A 20171-nucleotide genomic window follows, 5' to 3' on the forward strand; every position below is an offset into this window, starting at 1 on the left:
GTCAGCGAATGCACCTGCCCGCATGATTGGAGATCCTTGAACTCCACCCTCCGATAGCAAGGAACTGCGCTGAATCCGAGGATGTAGAGTCGACTGAAAGCTGGAGCGGAGAAGCAAACGCTTACTTTCATAAGATGGCTGCCACAAAGGAACGTGCAAATACGTGACACCGACCAGCTACAGACTTGTATATTCACGCCTCGCACAGCAGTCAACAGATGATGCATTCCTGCAAATTTGGGTGGGCACACCAAACGCTGCGTTCCAACTGAATACACCAATATGTTTTTTTTTTTGCTACTAATTCCGACTTGCCCTCACCTGAACAGAAACCACAGTGTTTGGCTCCGTGTGCCACAATCTTGAGAATCCCGATGCTGCACATCGGCAGAGAGCGGTCCTGGGTAGAAACTGATAAGCTGAATAGATACGTCAGTCTGTGTGGGCAGTTTGCCAGCTCTCGTCACCAACAAGAAGTCTTTCCTAATCTAGTTTAATTGGTGTATCTTCTCAGCGAACTGCCAGTGGCTTACTGTGGAGCAACTGTCCCAACTGCAATCACAGCGACACGTTGAATGATACAATTATTACAACCAAATTTCACAAGCCACATACTAGAATTCTACATACAGAACACTACAGATATACTTGAGGTCACACCTCCTACTCTCTGTGTGGGAAGAACCATTCAGAATGTTAGCATTGCTTACCCAGCGGAAAGATTACATCTTGTATTGGCCACCATTCTGTTATCAAAAAGTGCTCAAAGTTTTGTTACTACCACCAAAGAGGAAAGTTGTGAAGAATCACAAAAAAATGTGTTCAGTAAGAATATCAGGGCAACTGACTACTATGAAGATTCAGTGTGAACTATGAATATAGTACATTTGTGGGATATTTTAAACGTTTGGAAACGTTCAAGCTGTATTCATCCCAGAACTAACTTAACCCTACATTTTGCGAGGTGTACATTGTATGACAATATAATAATGTGCATCAATTGATGCAAAATATTAGATGATTATGTAAGAAAGAATAGATGCATCGGGGAAATATAAAGTGTTATTTTGAAATTGGTGCATTTTCCTAGCCATAAGCACGCTATACATGTTAAATTCACCACCATGTTGCGTAAAGAAGTCTACATTATTGGTGTCCTTCAGTACCATCAACCCACCCACTGTTTATTAATTTACTCAATTAATGTACTTGCTTGTACATTATTATGCTTTTTGATCTTATGATGTATGCAGTGTCATGTAGTTCCTAATAATACATAGGATCTGCACGTTTAGACAACATGAACTAAGGGTTTGGTATCCAGACTGATTCAAGACACCCCCAAAGGATATGTTAGCATTTAGACCAGCTAGCTCACAATGCCAGTAAAAGCCCCCTAACCTTACCAAGGAGAAAATAGTTTGACCACTATTGAACATGACAACCCTTGATCTTTCAGGGATCGTGGATACAGTACTTTTTGTTCAGTTACTCATGCTCACTTCTCATTCTAGTATAAAATACATGGGCTGCGACAACCATTAGACAGAAACATATATATATATATATATATATATATACGATTGCAAGCACCAACAGCGTAAATAAAAGGTAGAATTCTAACATGGTGCTAAAACAGTGAAGGTATGCAGCCATATAGATACATGGCAATAATCAAGCGTACTCTTTAGATGCGAACCCTAGGTAAGTGTAGCTAAGTGTACCTAGCATGTATGTAGGTGTGAAGCCAAGAATCCCCCTAGGAAAGAGCCAACCCCATTACCTGATGGGAAAGAACAAAGGACCCCGTCTTGGTCTCGAGTTGGATACCCCGCAAGGTATGTCCGACCACTGCGTGCTGGTGTTTCTGCGAGAAGGGACTCCAGCGTCTTGTCTAAGCATAGAAGCTTCTCTTCTTGTTTGCCCAGCGAAGAATGATACTGTGGGCCAGTCGTTCAAGGATGACGATAGCAGTGACTTATGTTCAGAGTTATTATGCTGTGTGATACTAAGAATCCTCATGCATAATAAATGAGGATAGTTTTCAAAGAAATCTACACAACATTTATTCGCCACGTAAATAGGTAAAAGTTCAGTGCCAGAGCCGTTATGTAGAGCAAGGTAGGACAAATGCAGGTAAAAGGTTGTGCGTCTAGTTAGGCCTATATTGGGGTAAACTGGGGCTCATAACACCCACTCCTCATCCGAAGGACGATAAGATAAACTAATGATAAAATATATCTATCTAAGAAGCATAAAAACATTTGTTTTTTAATTAATGTCAAAAAAATCCAAAAACATGGTATATGTAAACAATTAAAAAATGTTTCCAAAAACTCTATAAGCCCTCTAAAAAGTCAATATACTGTTTATACCAACTGAGCTCATCGAAAGCCTTGATGCTCATTGAGAGCAAGAAGGTTAAAAAAATAAAATAAAACAAAAGGATGTTTTTCACTCCAATTTGGGTTATTTTGGAAAAGGCCAAATTGTTCCTATCACACGGAGAGTCAATTGTGTATGTGTACTGTCTGGGGGACGCAACATCACTGTTGCTTGGCTTCTCAGACGACGGTCCGTGTAACACCTCTTGGATCAGGTCAGTGGAGCAAAGGTGATCTTCTCCGGTTCCCACAGCAGCCGCTGAGGAAGCACTCGCCACCTGTGAGCCTGTTTCAGAGCTGGTTTCAGAGCTGGTGTCCATTCCAACAGGAGCTGAAGCATCCTGCGGTGGCTCTAAGAATGCTGACAACAACATGGGAATATGCTGAGGACACTGTAATATGTGGGCCTTTAAGTGGTCCAGTAGTAAGTCTAAGCATGTGGTGCAACTGATGGAAGTATTAGATATATGTCCAACATGCATTCATATCCGCAGAATAGACAGTGGAGCACAGGCAAGAGGCAGTCACACCAGACTGATCTGAACGTTAGGAACCAATGCTCACTGTTAGGAATTAACATTGGCAAGTGCGCTTCATTCTGGTTCGTGCATTTTCAGTTGACCCCTTAGCGTCAAAATCCGTACTTTCCTGACGCTCCCTAAGTGGGATAAGGAGGAGCTGGGCCCTCCCATCATTGCTTGGCTTACTTGCTGTGACCACGCCCACTTCCTGGTTCCTGTTCGAGTTGCTTTGCTGCCGTCTAGAGCTCTGCTGGGCTCTGTTTTCTAGTCGCCTGATACCTGATTCTCCTGACCCTCTGCTACTCGCTTTTCTGCCCTGTGAGTGTGCGTGTGGTGTCTGGTTGTGAAAGCGGTATTCTTTTCCGCTTCGTTTTCAGTGAACGCGACGCCCTGCTATTCCTCACGCATTTTGCGGGCGTTATCGGTTCACTCTCTGCTTTATACTGGTTTTGCTACCACTGTTACCTCTTTGGTTTGCCCCTTTGCTTTAGTGGTTTTTCCTCTTGAGAGTGAGCGCTCCGCCCTATCCTCCTAGGGGCCGGGTGTCTCACCTCCTGAGTGGGTGCTGCTCCGCTGTATTCGCCCCCTGTGCAGCCGGTCGGTGCCCCTCACTCCTTTTCTGTTTAGTGTGTGTTTTGTCTGATGTTTTGGTGTTACTGCTCCGCTGGCCTGGTCCTCTTTAGTCAGCCGGACAGTTCACCTCACCTACCCTTACCATTTGCTTTGCGTCAGAGGTGTGTTGAGTCCTTCGTGAGTCCTGTTGGACCCCTCCCTGATTACCTGGACTCATCGTTGACGCCGGCCCGATCTACACTTGGGGTAAGATCCATGAGTGATCACACTTGTCAATGTTTTATGGTGTTTCATGTAAGCATAGGGATTGTGTCTATTCCTAACTTGATCTTTGTTTCCTAGCCTGGACCACCCCTCCCGGAGACGCCTTTTCTACTATTCTGTTACCCCACGTATGAGGAGAGTGGTGGACACTCCTTGGGTAAATTCCCTCATACTTTTAGGATACAACAGATAGGAGTGTGGTCTACCTTGTTAGCGCATTCCTGCTGCTGTGTCTTGGAGGTGTGGGGATTTGTCTTCGCTCCCGTGGAAGTTGGCCCTTCTCCTAACACTCACTTTGCTCCCGAAGAAGAGGTGTGCCCAGATGGAGTACCATGTGTTCACGGCATTGTCGCACCAGGAGTGCTTTTTCCATCTCCTTCGATACTGGCACGGCCATTGCATAGCAGGAAGATCAAAACCATGATACCCACTACGAGTAGTAGGACCAGCGGAAGCCCTCCAGAAATGCTTCCGAATACGGAGTATATAAATGATGGAATTGCTCCGAAAATCCTGCTGAAAGGTGCTCAATAGTCCAGAACCTATGCTCTTAAATAGTTGCACTATCCCACTCGTATCAGACATGTTAAAGATCGATGTACCATTTTTCCAATTTGGAGCGGGAAGTTTGTTTGAACTAATGCCTGTATCTCAGCTGAAGATCTTGCAACCTAAACATCAAGTCTCTAGGGCTAAGGTTAAGGCCACATCCTTCTGTAAAAGCATGGCTTTCAGTCTGCTCAAAGAATCAAACCGTATAAGGGAAACATTCAAAGAAGGCCATAGCGGCGCCACCCTGACTGTGTGGATTGTTGGAAATAATATTTGCATACAACAAGTAACCCTGGAACTTACTGTGTAGTTATGCGATGCCTGGCAGCATCCCACAACAACCCTGATCATGCAACATCTAATAACTCCTATTTGAGAGCAGTTTGAACACTGGATTGATCGCAGCAGCTGGGGACTTTTTCAAGTTACTCAATAGGTTTGCAACTGAAGCATCAAAACACACAAGATGATGGACGGAATGTTGCACAATGGCAAAGCATTTACCCCCAGTCACAGATCTGGGTTTAATCCATCATTGTTTTGCTCACCAAGCCACCCCAGTTCAGACATGGCCATATGCAAATCAGTCTTGACCCTGTGCCTCATGGGAAGAGTACAGCCCGAACTGCCAAGCCATGTCTTCCCTGGACCGGAATCAAGCATCCTAGGACCGGTTTCTGGCTATCAGCCGTCTTCAGCCAGGATAGCTTGACTCCAGTGGCTTAGTGAGCACAGGATCCACGTCTGGGCATACCCTTCCCACATAGGGTGAACAGCAAAACACACAAGATGATGGACGGAAAGTTGCACAATGGCAAAACATTCACCCCCAGTCACAGATCTGGGTTTAATCCATTATTGTTTTGCTCACCAAGCCACCCCAGTTCAGACATGGCCATATGCAAATCAGTCTTGACCCTGTTCCCACATAGGGTGAACAGCAAAACAAAAACTTGTGTGTTTTGCTGTTCACCCTATGTGGGAAGGGTATGCCCAGACGTGGGTCCCGTGCTCACTAGGCCACTGGAGTCAAGCTATCCTGGCTGACGACGGCTGATAGCCAGAAACCGGTCCTAGGATGCTTCATTCCGGTCCAGGAAAGTTTACAAACAAATGGAGATGTATCCGATAGGAAGGGCGAGTTCACCACTCGGAGAGAGTAGTAGGTCCAGCCACAGCATATGCCCTCGAAGTCAATGTGTTACAAAGAAGTACCGGGCTGTTCCTGGGGACAGTACGTGTAGAGGTCACGTGAGTGTCTGGATGTGGTAGGGACTCGGAAGAGTCCTACAGAAGGGCATCCATGTTGTTGGATATACTGGCCTCACACACCCTTTCAGGTGTCATGCTTCATCATAGGCAATGCTCCTTTTGGGTCGGCGGTGCAATACCCAACGGGCAACACCTCAAAGAGGGGCTTTTTGGCGGAGATCTTCTAATCCAACTGCCGTTTGGGTGAAGTGTGGGTGTAGGGCTAGGTAGGTGTAGACAAAATGGTGAGTTAAAATGAGGCTGGGGTACCAGGAGCAAGTTTATTCTGGGGGTCCCCTGCTTCAATTAAAAGAAAAGACTAGTCTGTACTCGATGGAAAGTTATGTTTCCTAATTCAAGACTAGACTAGTAAGTGTAGAGAGTGGTCGACATGTTTCTCGCAGATGTGCAGTGACTAGCGATTCATCAGGACCTAAATAAGAAATAAATTTGTCTACAAAAATTGATCTACCTTAGTATCAACTAGTCATTTCAGATTATAGAATGATCGGGAATGATATACCTGTGTTGCGCTGAGTCCTGCCTAGATTGGGAGACAAAGGAAGCAAATCGCAACAGGTATAGAAGTAACATACAGACATGAGTGACCTTGTACACACAGAGTGACATACTAGTGAGGGTGCAGCTAGCATGTGAGTAAAAACAGTACTAGGTATAATCCTCAGTGAGCACGGTGAGTGGCATGCCCCTGTGGAAAGTACAGTAAAAAACAATGGCAGCAGAATTCTTGTGGGTGTCGAGGGACACCTGACTCACCTAATGGTCAAGTTTATATACAACAACAGTACCCGGCGGGTAGTACATCGGGAAAGTGACCTTTGTAGTTCAGGCTAGGTGTGATAAAAAAGAGAGAGAACAGTATTCATGATGTAAAGACCGCCTAATCATCACCCTCACGTGACTCATAATCCAGCCTGGACTAGCACTACGGGAGGTGCGGGATGTACAAAGGCTCCTCACATGTATTATGCGAGTTCACACGTGCGAGGAAGCTTTCAGTTCTGACTGTTGTGCCGTGCAATCCCCTAGAGCATGCTTCTGCATATTTTTAGGACGTAACTTGCCATCCCACATATGTCTCTTTACAATCACACATCCTGCACTGTATTGCTGTTTACTTGCTACGGTAGGCTGGGCAGATCCATCAGTGTAAATGATGTATTCATACTGATCTGGAGGCATTATTTCATTCGAGAGACTATATTCTTGTTTGTACTGCAGGAATGCTTGTGTTTTTGATGTAGAATCAAATTTGTAATCTACATCTGTTGCAGTGAGATGAATTAGCCCACTGTATCCATCTTGGATGCAATGCTTTTGCGTTTGGAACACTTACTTTGTTACAGCCTCTAAGGTTGGTACTGGAGTCACTACAATTATTTGTTTCCCCTGAGCCAGTGGTCTTTCTCTCATTACAGCAGTCTGCTGTCAGTATTTTTTCTGTTGATTGTTTGTGTACAAAGGAGATTTGTATGCAATGGCTACTTTTTTGCCTTCATTGAACGTGAGGTAGGTGTAACCAGATTAACCTGCGACTACATGGATCACCAAATTTTCAGTATTAACATGTGTATGGAAGTGTTTGGAAGCTATTGTGTCAGCTTGTAACAAACAGGATTTCGGTGTGTTCCTGTGTCCAATGTCAAACTGAAAAATCAGGTCTAATTAAGTCGTAGAAAGGTTTTACCTATTCTACGTAGTCCAAAATGTATGTTCTGCCAAAACTCACGAATCCTAAAATAGATTGTAAGTTTTTCACAATGTTTGGATGTTGGTGCTGCGCACATTTTTCTAAAAAATTAGCTGCTAGGCTTTTCCCTTCACTCGAGAGCTCATATCCTAAAAATAGGACATTGAGGTGGGCAATTTTTGATTTCTTAAAGTTAAATCTGTAGACCTCAGAGACGAACCCCAGAATTCATCGTCCGTCAGATAAATGTAATCTACATAGGACAATGCCTCCTCATCACAATTTTGAAGTAGCTCTGTTACTCTTGCTGAGAACAAGCCAGGGCTATTCTTATACCCTTGTGGCAGTCTACAGAATTGGCCATGAGAGCCGAGTGCTGAAAATGCTGTCCAATATCTGCCATAAGGCGGTACATTTTAGCAAAGAAATCTATTTGAGATATCTAGTACTGTTTTTGTTTTTTATGCAAAATGTTATTCATTAATGCGGTACTGTGTGCATTTTGTACTGCATATTTTCAAATGCCTGTAGTCTAAAACTAGACAGTATGGATTGTCGGGTTTCATTATGGGAAACAGAGATTATTCATGGAGGAGGTGCAATTCTTGATTACTCCCTGGTATTCAAGTTGGCCTAAGATCTCCCTGATTTGTTTATGTTAGATCTGGGAGTCTCTAGTTGGCAATGGTATTCACCTTTGTCCAAATAGGGACCCCTACTTCTAAGTCAGGAAAAGGGGATTACACTCCTAAATAACCCCTGCTCCCCCCTTGGTAGCTTGGCACAAGCAGGCAAACTTATCTCAGAGGCAGTGTGTTAAGTATTTGTGAATATACACAGTAATACAGTGAAACCACTACAGATGGACACAACACAGGTTTTAAAAAAAAGAAGTATTCGTTATATAGACTTAACACAAGACCACAAACGACAAAAATCCACAATACTGTACTTAAGATAGTAAAAGTTACTTAGTTCAAGTTGGTGATAAATACAACAAATTTCTCAACAAAGAACATGGATACGTAACGCAAAGTAAGCAAAAGGCTTGCAAAAGGGGAGATGCGTCAGTTCCGTGGTCCGGGGGAAAGGATGCGTCGTGCCTCAATGCTTGCGCAGAGTAGGGGATGCATCGTGATCCTTACCGGTGCGGGGTTGAATCGTAGGTTCTCGTGTTGCGGTCCGGTTGCGATGCGCAAGATGGCACCTCAATGCGATGCGATGATCCTGGTGCAATGTAAGAAGATGGCGCCCTTGATGCGACGATGCGATGACGCTGCGATGATGATGCGTAGGCGCCTTGGCAGCCTTGCAACGACTCTGTACTTTGGAGCCGCAACACGCTTCTCTGGTGATGTGACAGCAGGCAGCTTTGACGAAGACACGCTTCCAGGGAGATGCGGCAATCTCTGCTGCGGCAGCGACGCACTTCCTCTCGATGCGTCGCGCTTCCAGCTCCCAGCGACACGCAAATGTCTGTAGGCAGAATTCCCAGCAAGGAAATTCACTGGGGGAGCTGGTAGTGAAGTCTTTTGTCCCTGAGACTTCAGCAGGAGGCAAGCACAGTTCAAGCCCTTGTAAAATATTATGTAGATGATGAGTCCTTAAAAAGTACCTTCTCCTTTCCCTTGGCAATAAAGAAACCACTGCAGGCCAACCCAGCAAACAGCACACTGGCAGAGGGGCAGTCCAACTCCTGCAGCTTCCTTGGTTCTTCTCCTTGGCAAAAGGTTCCTTGTTTCCAGAAGTGATCTCAAGTTCTTGGGACTGGGTCCCAATATTTATACCCCAAAATCCTTTGTTCTCTAAAGGCTTAGAGGCCTCTGCCTAGTCCAAACCAGTTTTCTGAGCACTCTGTTTACAGGACTCCTTCTTTCCTTTCACAGTGGAGGGCAGACACATCAGACACCGCACAGGAGGTGGAGCCAGCATTGTGGAGGGAAAGCACAGCCCTGGAGCACTTTGTTGTCATGATTCCTTCTCTTCTTTTACAGTGCAGGGCAGAGACATCAGCTGCACCCCAGGAGGTGAAGTCAGTGGTGTGGAGGGAAAGCACAGCCCTATTTAGGTCCCAGGTGCAACTCCTCCCTCCCATCTAGATGCAGATCTCCCTATGCACCACTTGGCTGACTCATTCTGTCTCTTGGAATCCCCCAACCCTCAAACTCCAGTCAAGGAATACACAGAGGCAGGCCTTGGATAGTTAGACAAGAAAATACCTACTTTCTAAAAGTGGTATTTTCAGACACAGAATGTTAAAACCAACTTTACTAAAAGATGTATTTTATCATTCTGAGTTCAGGCATACTAAATTCGAATTTCCACCACATTCCCTGAGTCAGTTACGATTATAAAATGTAATAATCTAACTGCCCATTCTGGCCTATGGAGAACAGGTAGCCTTGCAATAGTGAAAAACGAAAATGGCTGTAATTCACTATTAGGACATGCTACACACACCATGGCATGTCCTACCTTATACTTACAATGCACCCTGTCCTTGGGCCTACCATAGGGGTGTCTGATATGAAACAAAGGGAAGGTTTAGGGACTGGCAAGTGGGTGCACCTGCCAAATCGACACGGCAGTCACAGACTGCACAAAGGCCTTGCAAAGGCAGGCCTGAGACACACTTTACAAGCTGTTTCTGTGCTTCTGTGGGTGGCACAACCAGTGCTGCAAGCCCACCTACAGCATTTGATTTACAAGCCCTGGGCACACATGGTGCACTGTACTAGGGTCTGACAATTACATCAAATAACCCAATCATGTAATCAGTAATTGGTACATCAATTTAACACAGGGGGCACTTGCACTGTGGCACTGAATAGCAGTGGCACAGTGCCCAAAGCATATAACCGGTACAAAAGGGGGTGGTGATGGACGGAGCATCTGAACCAATCAAACACTCACACCCAGTCAAAAGATCTGGGTTTGATCCATCACCGTTCTTTAGCCCACTCTGCCACCCCAGTTCAGACATGGCTACATGCAAATCAGTCTGACCCTGTGCCTCATGGGAACACCCCCTTTTGTACCGCTTTGGCTGCCATATGTGTGGCAGGGTATGCTCAGACGTGAGTCCTTTGCTCACTTTGCCACTAGATTCAAGCAAGCCGGGCTGAAGACGGCTGTAATGCCAGAAACCGGTCCTCGGAAGCTTGTTTCCGGTCCAGGGAAGGCATGGCTTGGCAGTTCGGGCTGGACTGTTCCCATGAGGCACAGGGTCAGACTGATTTGCATATAGCCATGTCTGAACTGGGGTGGCAGAGTGGGCTAAAGAACGGTGATGCATCAAACCCAGATCTTTTGACTGGGTGTGAGTGTTTGATTGGTTCAGATGCTCCGTCCATCACCACCCCCTTTTGTACCAAAGCATATAACCAGCAAAAACATATCAAAACAGAGGAGGGAATCAGGAAAAAATGGAAGGGAGACTCACGCCAATGATGCCAGGTCTAACAGTTTCTTTGTGTCATGTTTTATTGGGTACTGCCTCTGTGGTGTAGGAGTAGTTTTAAATAGGATTTCATGGTGAGATGACTCAGCATACCACCCTACATGATTGCGGTATAACGCTGGAGCTAGTGCTACTGCCCACTCCTGCGCGTATGTGTGTTTTAGTGATTCTGGAAGGAGATCGGCGAAAGCTGGTGGCATTACCTCTTCCCCCTTTGGGCGTTCCATGATGAACTCCGATGACCTCTACCTTTCAGCCAAAAGGATATCGTATCCAAAAGTCAGGTCCCAAAAGAGACCTTTCACTTTTCTGGGTATGTCTCCCTACATTTGGAGCGTTTATTTCATATAACCGATGTGGAACATTTACCCTTGTATCAGGTGTTACAACCGTGATTTGTTCATTCAACGCTGCTGTCACCAGAATTTCCATCCGGTTCTGGCTAGCTATTGTTACGTCTGCTGCATTGTGTAGCATCATCGGAGCCCATTCCCGTTCAATAGTTGAGTCCTCAGTAGCCTGGGCATTTCTTATTTGAAGACCAGCTGCCTTCTTCTTCTTAAATTGAGGTTTACTTTTGGGTTTATCTTCTGTTTAATAATGAAGTGTGATGTGTGTCTCTTGGCTTTGCTCGTTCTTCTGATCTGTCTTCAGACCGTCCTTCCCTCTCTGAGTTGTTTTTATGAACCCAGAAAGGAACGAGAGGAACGTGTATCAGTATCCTGATACCCATCAGGTTTCTTAATATTGTCACGGTTTCTAAGGTTATATTTCCTGTCGGAAGGCTTCTGTTGGGAAGACCCACCCCGTGATTGTGATGTCTTTGATTTTTTTTGATTGTTTATTGTCCCATTTCTATTTAGACTAATCAGGTGTTTGCTTTGAGTTATCTTTTTCAGGACAGACCATCAATTGCGGTTTGACTGGTCTAGCTCCCAAATGATCTCTACCCAGTGAAGCATAGGTTTCTTCGAAAATATTTGGTAATTCTTGCTCCTGTTGTGCAGGAGTGCATTCTCTCAAACTTGGGCTGCTGCCTCCCCTTTTATGTTAGTCAACATAATTGTTGATACCTGAGCAAAATTGACTATCAATTTCATCCCTAAGTCCAAGGCAGGTTCTGCCCCGTACTCATCCTGTATTTGTTTCAATTCTTCTGTGATTACTGCTATTGAGGGGTACCATGCATCCTGGTATTAACTGCAGCGGAAACTGTACCCCAAGAGGTACAATCTTTCTATTGGGGGAGCTATCCCTATTGGTAAGCAAATTGTCAGTGTTCTGTGTTTTTCTTGCTGGCCAGTGTGTAGAAAAACTGCCTCAAGCTGTGCTATTTTCTATGCTATCCAGAATGGTATTTGCTCACATTTAGTAGCCATTCTACCCATAATTGCATTCAGCGTTTGTGGGGTGATTTCTGTTGTGGTGCCTTTGTGACCCTTGTAGGTTGAAGTGTGAATGTTCGCATTACGAACTGTATAAGATTTCTGTAAAGTTGTATTATTTCTTTGTGAAGTGGACATAAGTCTGCTGCTGGCAGTGTGTCAATCTCCACACGTGGTGTGTAAGCAGCTAGGACCGGCCAGTTGCTGCTGAGCAGACCTAGTCTTGCTTTTTCTGTGGTATGGGGGAGGGTGGCTTTAAAACAATTTATATGCTCTTGTTAAGTTAACAGAACTTCATTGTCTTTGTATGGCGAGCATTCATCTAGAGTATAAGAATGAAACATATGTGTGCGTGCATCTTCAGGAGGGAATTTAACCCAAGAGTGGAACACCTCTGCCCTGTATGCCTTGTGTGCCTCAATCACGAAGGTTACAGTCCCACCCAATGATGAGACCCCATAATCTGCTCATTTTATAGTTAGTGCATTTCTGCAATTCGTTGAAATTGCTCTGGTGATAGCGGTGACTTTTGTACAGAGCTATTATACAGAAGATGGTAATCCTGCTGTGTGAGACTAAGAATCCTCATGCATAAAAATGAGGTTAATTTTCGAACAAAGCCACACAAAATGCATTCAGCACATAACTAGGTAAAATGTCGGCGCCATAGCCATTATGTAGAGCAAGGTAGGACAAATGCAGTTAAAGGTTTGTGCATCTACCTAGGCGTATATTGGGGCTCATAAATGTAGAACCCTAAGAGAGGAATGGTTTAATGTAATCGATGTAGTCCCTAAATATAGGTGACCTCAGTACATGTGTGACAAGCATTAACAAAGCCAGTAGGTCTAGCCTTGTTAAGTGTGTATTTTTTTCGTATTTTTTTTATGAATTGTATTTTGAAAACATTGTAATTCGAAAAAAATAGCAAAAACACTAAAATAGTGGAGTGCTCCTACTGCCCAGGCACACTAGGGCTGGCACTCAAATGCACTTCTTTTCATGAGGTTGTGCATGTGTAATCCGGTAAAATGCTGACTTCACAGTGAATGATGGTGGCTTACCTATGGTGTATGGTATGGTGGGTGTAGGCAAAATGTTAATGACACTTGAAGAGACATACGGATATAAAGGACTGACCAAAAGATTCAGTATGTATGTGTACATGTATGTTTCTATATAATGATTGTTTAATCCCCAAGCTGGCTGTTCTACTAAAACTGTCACCACTAGGCCAGACCTGAAAAGTGTCCTGGGTCAAGTGTATACACACACCTGGTGCAAAAAAGGCTACGGCATGACTGGCATATTCAGGTTCATATTGTTCACATTTTCACTTGTAATTTTTGTGAAAAAATGTGTTTTTTTGCTGACCTGTCCGATGTCTTTCTTCTTCCAGTGTCCACTGCCAGTTGATCAAACTGTTCGCTCGAGGAATTGAGGACTCTTGTAAAATTGAAGATCTTGTTGACTCCAACCGATTGTAACATGTACCCTGCCTGCAGATTGCAGTTTGGTTATTCTTAAAAAAGAGAGACTTTAGGTGATTAAAAAAAAGATAAAGCAGTTGTTTGTTGCAGGCATGCTGATATGCTAGTAATTTATTCTTTTTAAAGCGTAGAGTTTTCATTACTTTGTTCAGAATTATTTTTAGAAGACTGAACATTTCAGTGGTGCACAATTTTATGATGTTGAATTTGCCTGATGTGAATTTCTTGGTTGATGACTTTGTCTATTTTCTTCTGATGATTCTGCCGCGAATCCAGGGCATTCCTTTGCATTCATACTCCCAGAATTTAGGAGTATGTTCATCTTAAAGTGCAAAAATAGTCACAGAAGAAGACAGACGAAGCTGACCAAGCAAAAAGAAAGATTTACTTGACTACAGATGAATTTAAATTAAGTTCTAGTCTTTCTATGTTGCATTATGATACCAGCACTCTTCACTGCCAAAAATAATATCATGTAACAGCTATTATAATTCCACTCCACATACTCAGCTTTGTATATACAGAACAATGTAGCTTAATAAATATATTTTCAGTTTTATTTTAAGTATATTTAGCACCTTAAATAATCCTGCTGGAATGGGTTTTTCTGGCAAATTTTAATATGCATACATACAGATTTTATCGGATTTTTGAGAAAGAAAGTTCATCTATTTATTGTCTTACTTAACATTAGGATAAAGGTTTGTTACTAGTTTCAGTGTATCACTGTATTGTTTAAGCAAATAAAAAAACACCAGCAAGTAATTTAATGTGGCAATTCACTTTGTACATTGTTGTTTAGGTAACATAATTGCTTTGCAAATTTTCGGTTTCACTGCACAAACATTCACGTGTGGTTCTTCAGTACAGCTTGACTATAAAATATTAGTGGCCTCCGTATTTCCATGAAAATTGTTTTTCACTAACAGTCAATGTATATTTTCATATTTTGAATCTGTAGAAAAAACGTGTTTCTATGAGGAAGTATCGCTTTTCAATTACAGAACTGTAGAAAAAAGCTTCACAGGAATAGTAAAAAGTAAGGAGTGTTGTCACTGTCAAGCTGGTGTTTGATTTGCTGAGTTTAGATTCAATACCCCCCTCCAAGCTCCCATGTCTCTATATTACAGCTAATTGACTTTGAACTTCTTTTTTCATGCTTTAGAATGCCTTTATGTGCACATAATCTATTTCTCTAAGGACAACAACATGTATGTTAAACATTATTTTAAAATAGCATTATCGTGCTTACATGCTTTATGTAAAATATGCTTGTTTAAGCAATAAAAACCCCTTCAAGCAGGGTTTTAATAACTGTATGCTTAAAGGCTCCATCAGGTAGGCGGGAAATAAATCCCTTGTTCAGGCAAATATAGCATGGTGTAATAATGCTCATCATAGACCATCTTGCTTGCATTTACCTGAATGCTGGTGTTCAGTTTTCCATTGGGTGAAGTAGGTTATCTACACCCAGTAACTTTATTCTGTAAGATACGCTTTTTAAGATTGTCTCTAAATAAGACTATACTACTCTTAGAGGGATCGATTTCCATCAAATATGCATATTAGCGTAAAGAACTCATTTGATATAAAAGAGATATTACATATCAAACCATTTTTTGTTACAAAGCATTCCATTCAAAACTCACTTGCACTTTATAGATGATACTGGATCTGCAAAGTGTTAATGCAAAGAGGATTATGTTTTCTACGACAGCCCTCCGTCTTCGAATGGAAAAATATATTTTGGAAGACTCTGTCAGGAGGAATTTAAGACTAAGTGAATGATTGTCTTTGTTATTGATTAAAGGAAACACAAAGTGTATGTTGTGTGGTAAACTCCTGTATACTTGAAAGAAAAGATTAAATTAGCAATGTTTACTTTAATCATTGTTAACTGTTGTAGTATATTTGCCTTTGTGCAAATGATTCATTTTTATCTTGCTGGCTTCAAGATGGAAAAAGTAATATATTTATGGTACTAAAGTGTTTCTGAATTTGAAAAAAATAAATTGTTGTACAGTATCTGTTGTCTTTTTTTGCTTGGTCTAATTCTTTGACATTAACAATATTGTGCTTGTTTTGCCTAAAAGCGTAATCTGGTGTATAAGTGTCTAAATGGTAAATTATTATGAAGCAAAATAAGAAGACAGCCAAAAAGGCAGAAATTACAGAGGACATAAACATCTCATGGACTGTTAAAAAAACCAATAACAAATATGAACACCAAAACCTTTTTAGAATGTATAAGTCGCTCATCAAACAATATATAAAAGTAATCTCTGAAAATTCTACATTTCCATGTCCACCGCTCACTTACTAGGAGAGGTCTCATGCGCTTCGGGCAAGATAGGGGGGAAAAAGAGGAAAGACAAAAAGAGATTTCTTTTTATTAGTTGTGAGAGCATATAATTGCAAATATGCCAGAAACTACTGCTGGGCAAATTAATGGTTATTAAACATCGTGTGTGATAAAAAATGAACAACCATGGTCTTCTCACCAATCACCATAGTCATAAAGTACATTCCTAACTTAAAAATGCGAAAAATTATGTGCAACCTGCTCCTTTGCGAGGCCTTAAACCTAGTAGCAAACCTTTCTCGCCAGCCATTGTCCTCTTCCCTTGATGATATACAGCACAGCTTATTCTTTCACTTTTTGAGGTGTTGCTGTAATATGCCACTGTAGTTGGTCTGAACTCAGTATTTTCTTGATGTATGTATTTTAAATTGTTTATGGATCTGAAATATTTTGACAGTTTATCAATTTTCAAGCTTGCTTGTAACTTGGTAGGTCACATCTATTTATTAGTTATTTGTTTACCTTTATTTCCTCCATTCATGATCGTTAAATCATCCGCCCCCTTTAAGGGCATTTCATCTATTTGTTTGAATTACTGTGGCAGTGTAGTGTAGCAGAGCTGAGAAAATAGTACTCATAGCTATGGTGGCTCGTTCCAATGCCTTTAAACATACATTTTCCTGCTGGTAGTACAGTATACCAGCATTCATCGTGGAATACGCAAGGACGTATATCTGATCTTGGGATTGCTCCAGGATGTTTCAGTTGCCATATTAGTGTTAGATGAGAGGTGCCCACTTTTGGTGTTTAGAGATTTGTAAGCATTTTACCTCGTTTAAGTTAACTGCATGAATTTACATTTTTTGGAATGGTTAAAAAACCAACAGAGTTTGTATGTGACTTAATGCTTAGAATATCTCATTAACATTTTTAAAATCTAGAAAAATGCAAAAGTATCTATTTTAATGTGCAGTACAGAACAGACAGACACAAAGATGGCCTTTCCACATAAAATGATCACCGCTTAAGGAAGTAGAATGGAGTGCCCACATGGAAACGGCTGAGTATTTTATTGACTATTCACACTGTCTGAAAAGAAACACTAATTTAAAGTCACAAGTTTTAGTACCATTTTGTCAGTCTTTCTTCTTACATATCGAAGAAGTAGATAGGCCGACAGGTACCAGCAACTGAAATAGAGTAGCAATAGTCCCTCCCATTTTTAGGTATGGTGTTATCCAAGACCTTTCCATTTTACAAAAATTATGTGCATAATATACCTACATGTAGTGGCGTTCTGTGGCCCATCTTCATCCACTGGTATGTTTTTCTGTCATTCACATTTTTCTTCCACCCATTACAGCATGGGGCAATGGGTCAGACCACTTCAGCCAATAGTTAATGTCAGTGACCTAATTCCTCCCTTTCACAAGGAGCACATCCACAAACAAGGTAGTTCACTTTAGTGCCAGGAACTTATTTGGCAATTTGTGCATTTGAGACAAAAAATCTATTTGCTTTCAGGCATTTTTGTTTGTTAAAAATGATGAGAGTCCAGCATCTTATCCAACAATAAAGTTATGGCAAAGCTATGACAACGGCAAACAAAGTTTTGATGGCCAAGACCAGACCATTCGGCATTGTAATTTTTTTTTTTTTCTTTTTTTTAATATATTTTTATTTGAGTGTCCCCCCCCATTTTCATTTGTACAGAACACATACGAAAGTTCATTATATTTTAACATGCAAGATTTGTCACAGATCATAAAAAAAAAAATTATACACAAAGATCAAACATAAAGAGGTAAAATATACATAAAAACAATTCAAGGGGTGTAATTATAATTAAACAGAGGTTTATCACAGTTGATTTCCTAATCTACCCTGGATCTCTCTCTTTCCACTCCTGTATATGATGCCAGATCTCATTTCCAAGTTTCTTGCCTTTTCCACCTTCTTGCATAAATCACCTTCTCCAGGTTAAAGGCAGCCAATAGTTTCCTTAGCCATTGATGGAAGGTGGGCGGAAGTCGATCCAGCCATGCTGTAGCAATAGAGAGTCTTAAAACAGCCATAGCCACAAAAATAAAATACTGATAATTAGTCTTGTCAAGACTGATCTCTGTTCCTAAAAGTACAAGTGAAGGGGTTAAGTTAATTTCTATTGTTAGAGATCTTTTAAGAAATACTTCAATTTCATCTTGGGTTGTTTTTAAGTGTGGACAGGTAGCAAACATATGCACTAGGTCAGCCTGAGTACTATCACATCTCAGATATGTAATACCCGCTACTGCTCCCCACTGTGCCAGCCTAGATGGAGTATAGTATAAAAACTACAGCGTTTTAAAATGCTGTGCCTGAAGTGATGCTGAGCATAATAATTTCTGCCCTAGTTCCAGAGACCTACGGAAACTTTCCTTCTCTATACCCACTTTTTGTATCCATTTACCTTCAAATTTTTCCAGATCATCTGATTGATACTCTGTTAGTTCGGAGTAGAATCTTTTAATTGTGCAATCTGCACCAGCCTGTATAATATCCAGAATTGAGTTTGATGCAAATCCCGCCGGCCCTCCAGTTTTGGTCAAAATAAAACTTCTAATTTGCAGGTATTTAAAATAATGGCTGTTGTCTAGCCCATATGTTGCTTGCAAATTATTGAACTGCATCAGCCCATTTGCTCCCATCAGATCACCCAGTCGCCATCGACATTGTAATTTCTTATTCCTTATGTGACCTGCTTTGCACAATGTTGCATCAGTAAATTAGACATCTGCACATCTGGTAATTGTGCTCTATGTCTTTTATTGCACATAGAGTACACTGAAAGTACACCACTTCCCAGAGTAAACAGTGGCTACCATAAATCTTTTGTTAGGCTATGGGAGATTTGAAAGTCGGTTGCAATAGATATTATTGTTCAGGGCACAGGCATTTTTACTGGTGCTTCTCCAAGAGGGTGTATAAATTGTCATATGAAAAATGTGTTTAGTCCCTTATAACCATGGTCTTTCACGTTTCTCTTAATGCTTATGGTTGGTTGTGGTTGGGTACACATGACTGGGAGTCTCTCTGCCGACTGAATCTGGTCCTTTCAGAAGATGCTGTGATTGTAGCAAAAAATGCCAGTTCCCCTGCAGGTTAGTTCTGTTTTAGTGGATGTGACAACCTGCATATAGCTGCACATGAGAACGCTCTGCTGACCCTCTGTAAGAATTGGATAAATCAACATCCATATCATGTCTGGCCAGGAGAGCTGTCAGAATAAAGGTATTTCTTGTTGACTAAAATTCCCATTTTCTAATGCCCACCAATGGAAGCCTACTTGACATCCGCTCTCTGCAACAGAAGGTACAGACCCCTATTATTTTTGATCATTCTAACTGCCCAACCTTACCTATATACAAATAAAAACCCTTTTGAAAGTAACCACTCTGAAATTAGTAACTTTTTCATACTGAACCCCTTAAAGCAGTGATTCTTAAAACTTGTGACGTCTGTGGGCACCCTATTAGAATCCGGTAACCCTTACTTAATCATTATTGAAAGCCGGGGACTCTCACTGACTCGTTACTGGAAGGCGGGGACCTCAGCCCAAGCATTTGCAAAGATTTGAACTGCAAAGCAATACACAAAAAATACAGGAACAGGCATTCTTTCAACAAGTGCACAAAATATGAAATATTTAATCCACAAATCTTAAAACAAAATCAACTTTTTGATTTTAATGGGAAGGTCATAGCTTTTATAAATTGAATTGAGACCACTCATCAATGGAAAGGTTAGAGCTTTTCTAAATTGAATTGAGACCACTCATCATCATACTGTATCTGGTTTAATGCACTTGCTCCCACAACCCAATCTCATGACACTAACTACATTTTTTGCCTCCAAATTAACATTCGGCTTGTTTATTTACATACACTTTATTAATTTGTTAATATTATTTAATTTTCTAAGTAGTTGCAGACCCCCTGAGTAGGCTTTGGGATCCTCCAGGGGTCGCTTCACCACAGAGTTAAGAAGCACAGCCCTGAAGACTCCCTGAGCAAGCCTTGATGACTGCTTTTCAACATTATAGCTCCTTATAGCCTGCCAACATACCAGGGGCTGTATGACACAGAGTGCTCCGGTGTTGTATAGTGTTTTGGGACCCTAGTGTAATTTTACCGATTCATGCCCTTATATAGGTATAATTCACATTACCCTTATACAGGCATAGAAATCATAACCATATTTAGACATAACCCATCCAGTCCAAATACGGTATGACTACTT

At 41.7% G+C, this 20171-nt stretch overlaps 1 protein-coding gene across 3 annotated transcripts in view; it reads left to right on the forward strand.

The window, feature by feature from the left end:
* Positions 1–15616, forward strand: part of CERK (ceramide kinase) — a 206936-nt gene extending 191320 nt beyond the window's left edge. For all 3 annotated transcript variants that reach the window (XM_078679702.1, XM_078679694.1, XM_078679685.1), the window contains one exon: positions 13501–15616. In XM_078679702.1, coding sequence (XP_078535828.1) covers positions 13501–13588 — 88 coding nt within the window. In that variant the 3' untranslated portion in view covers positions 13589–15616. The remainder of the gene's footprint in view (positions 1–13500) is intronic.
* Positions 15617–20171: the final 4555 nt, after the last annotated feature.

The sequence above is a fragment of the Lissotriton helveticus genome, chromosome 1_1, assembly GCF_964261635.1.
Source record: "Lissotriton helveticus chromosome 1_1, aLisHel1.1, whole genome shotgun sequence".
Lineage (NCBI taxonomy): Eukaryota > Metazoa > Chordata > Amphibia > Caudata > Salamandridae > Lissotriton > Lissotriton helveticus.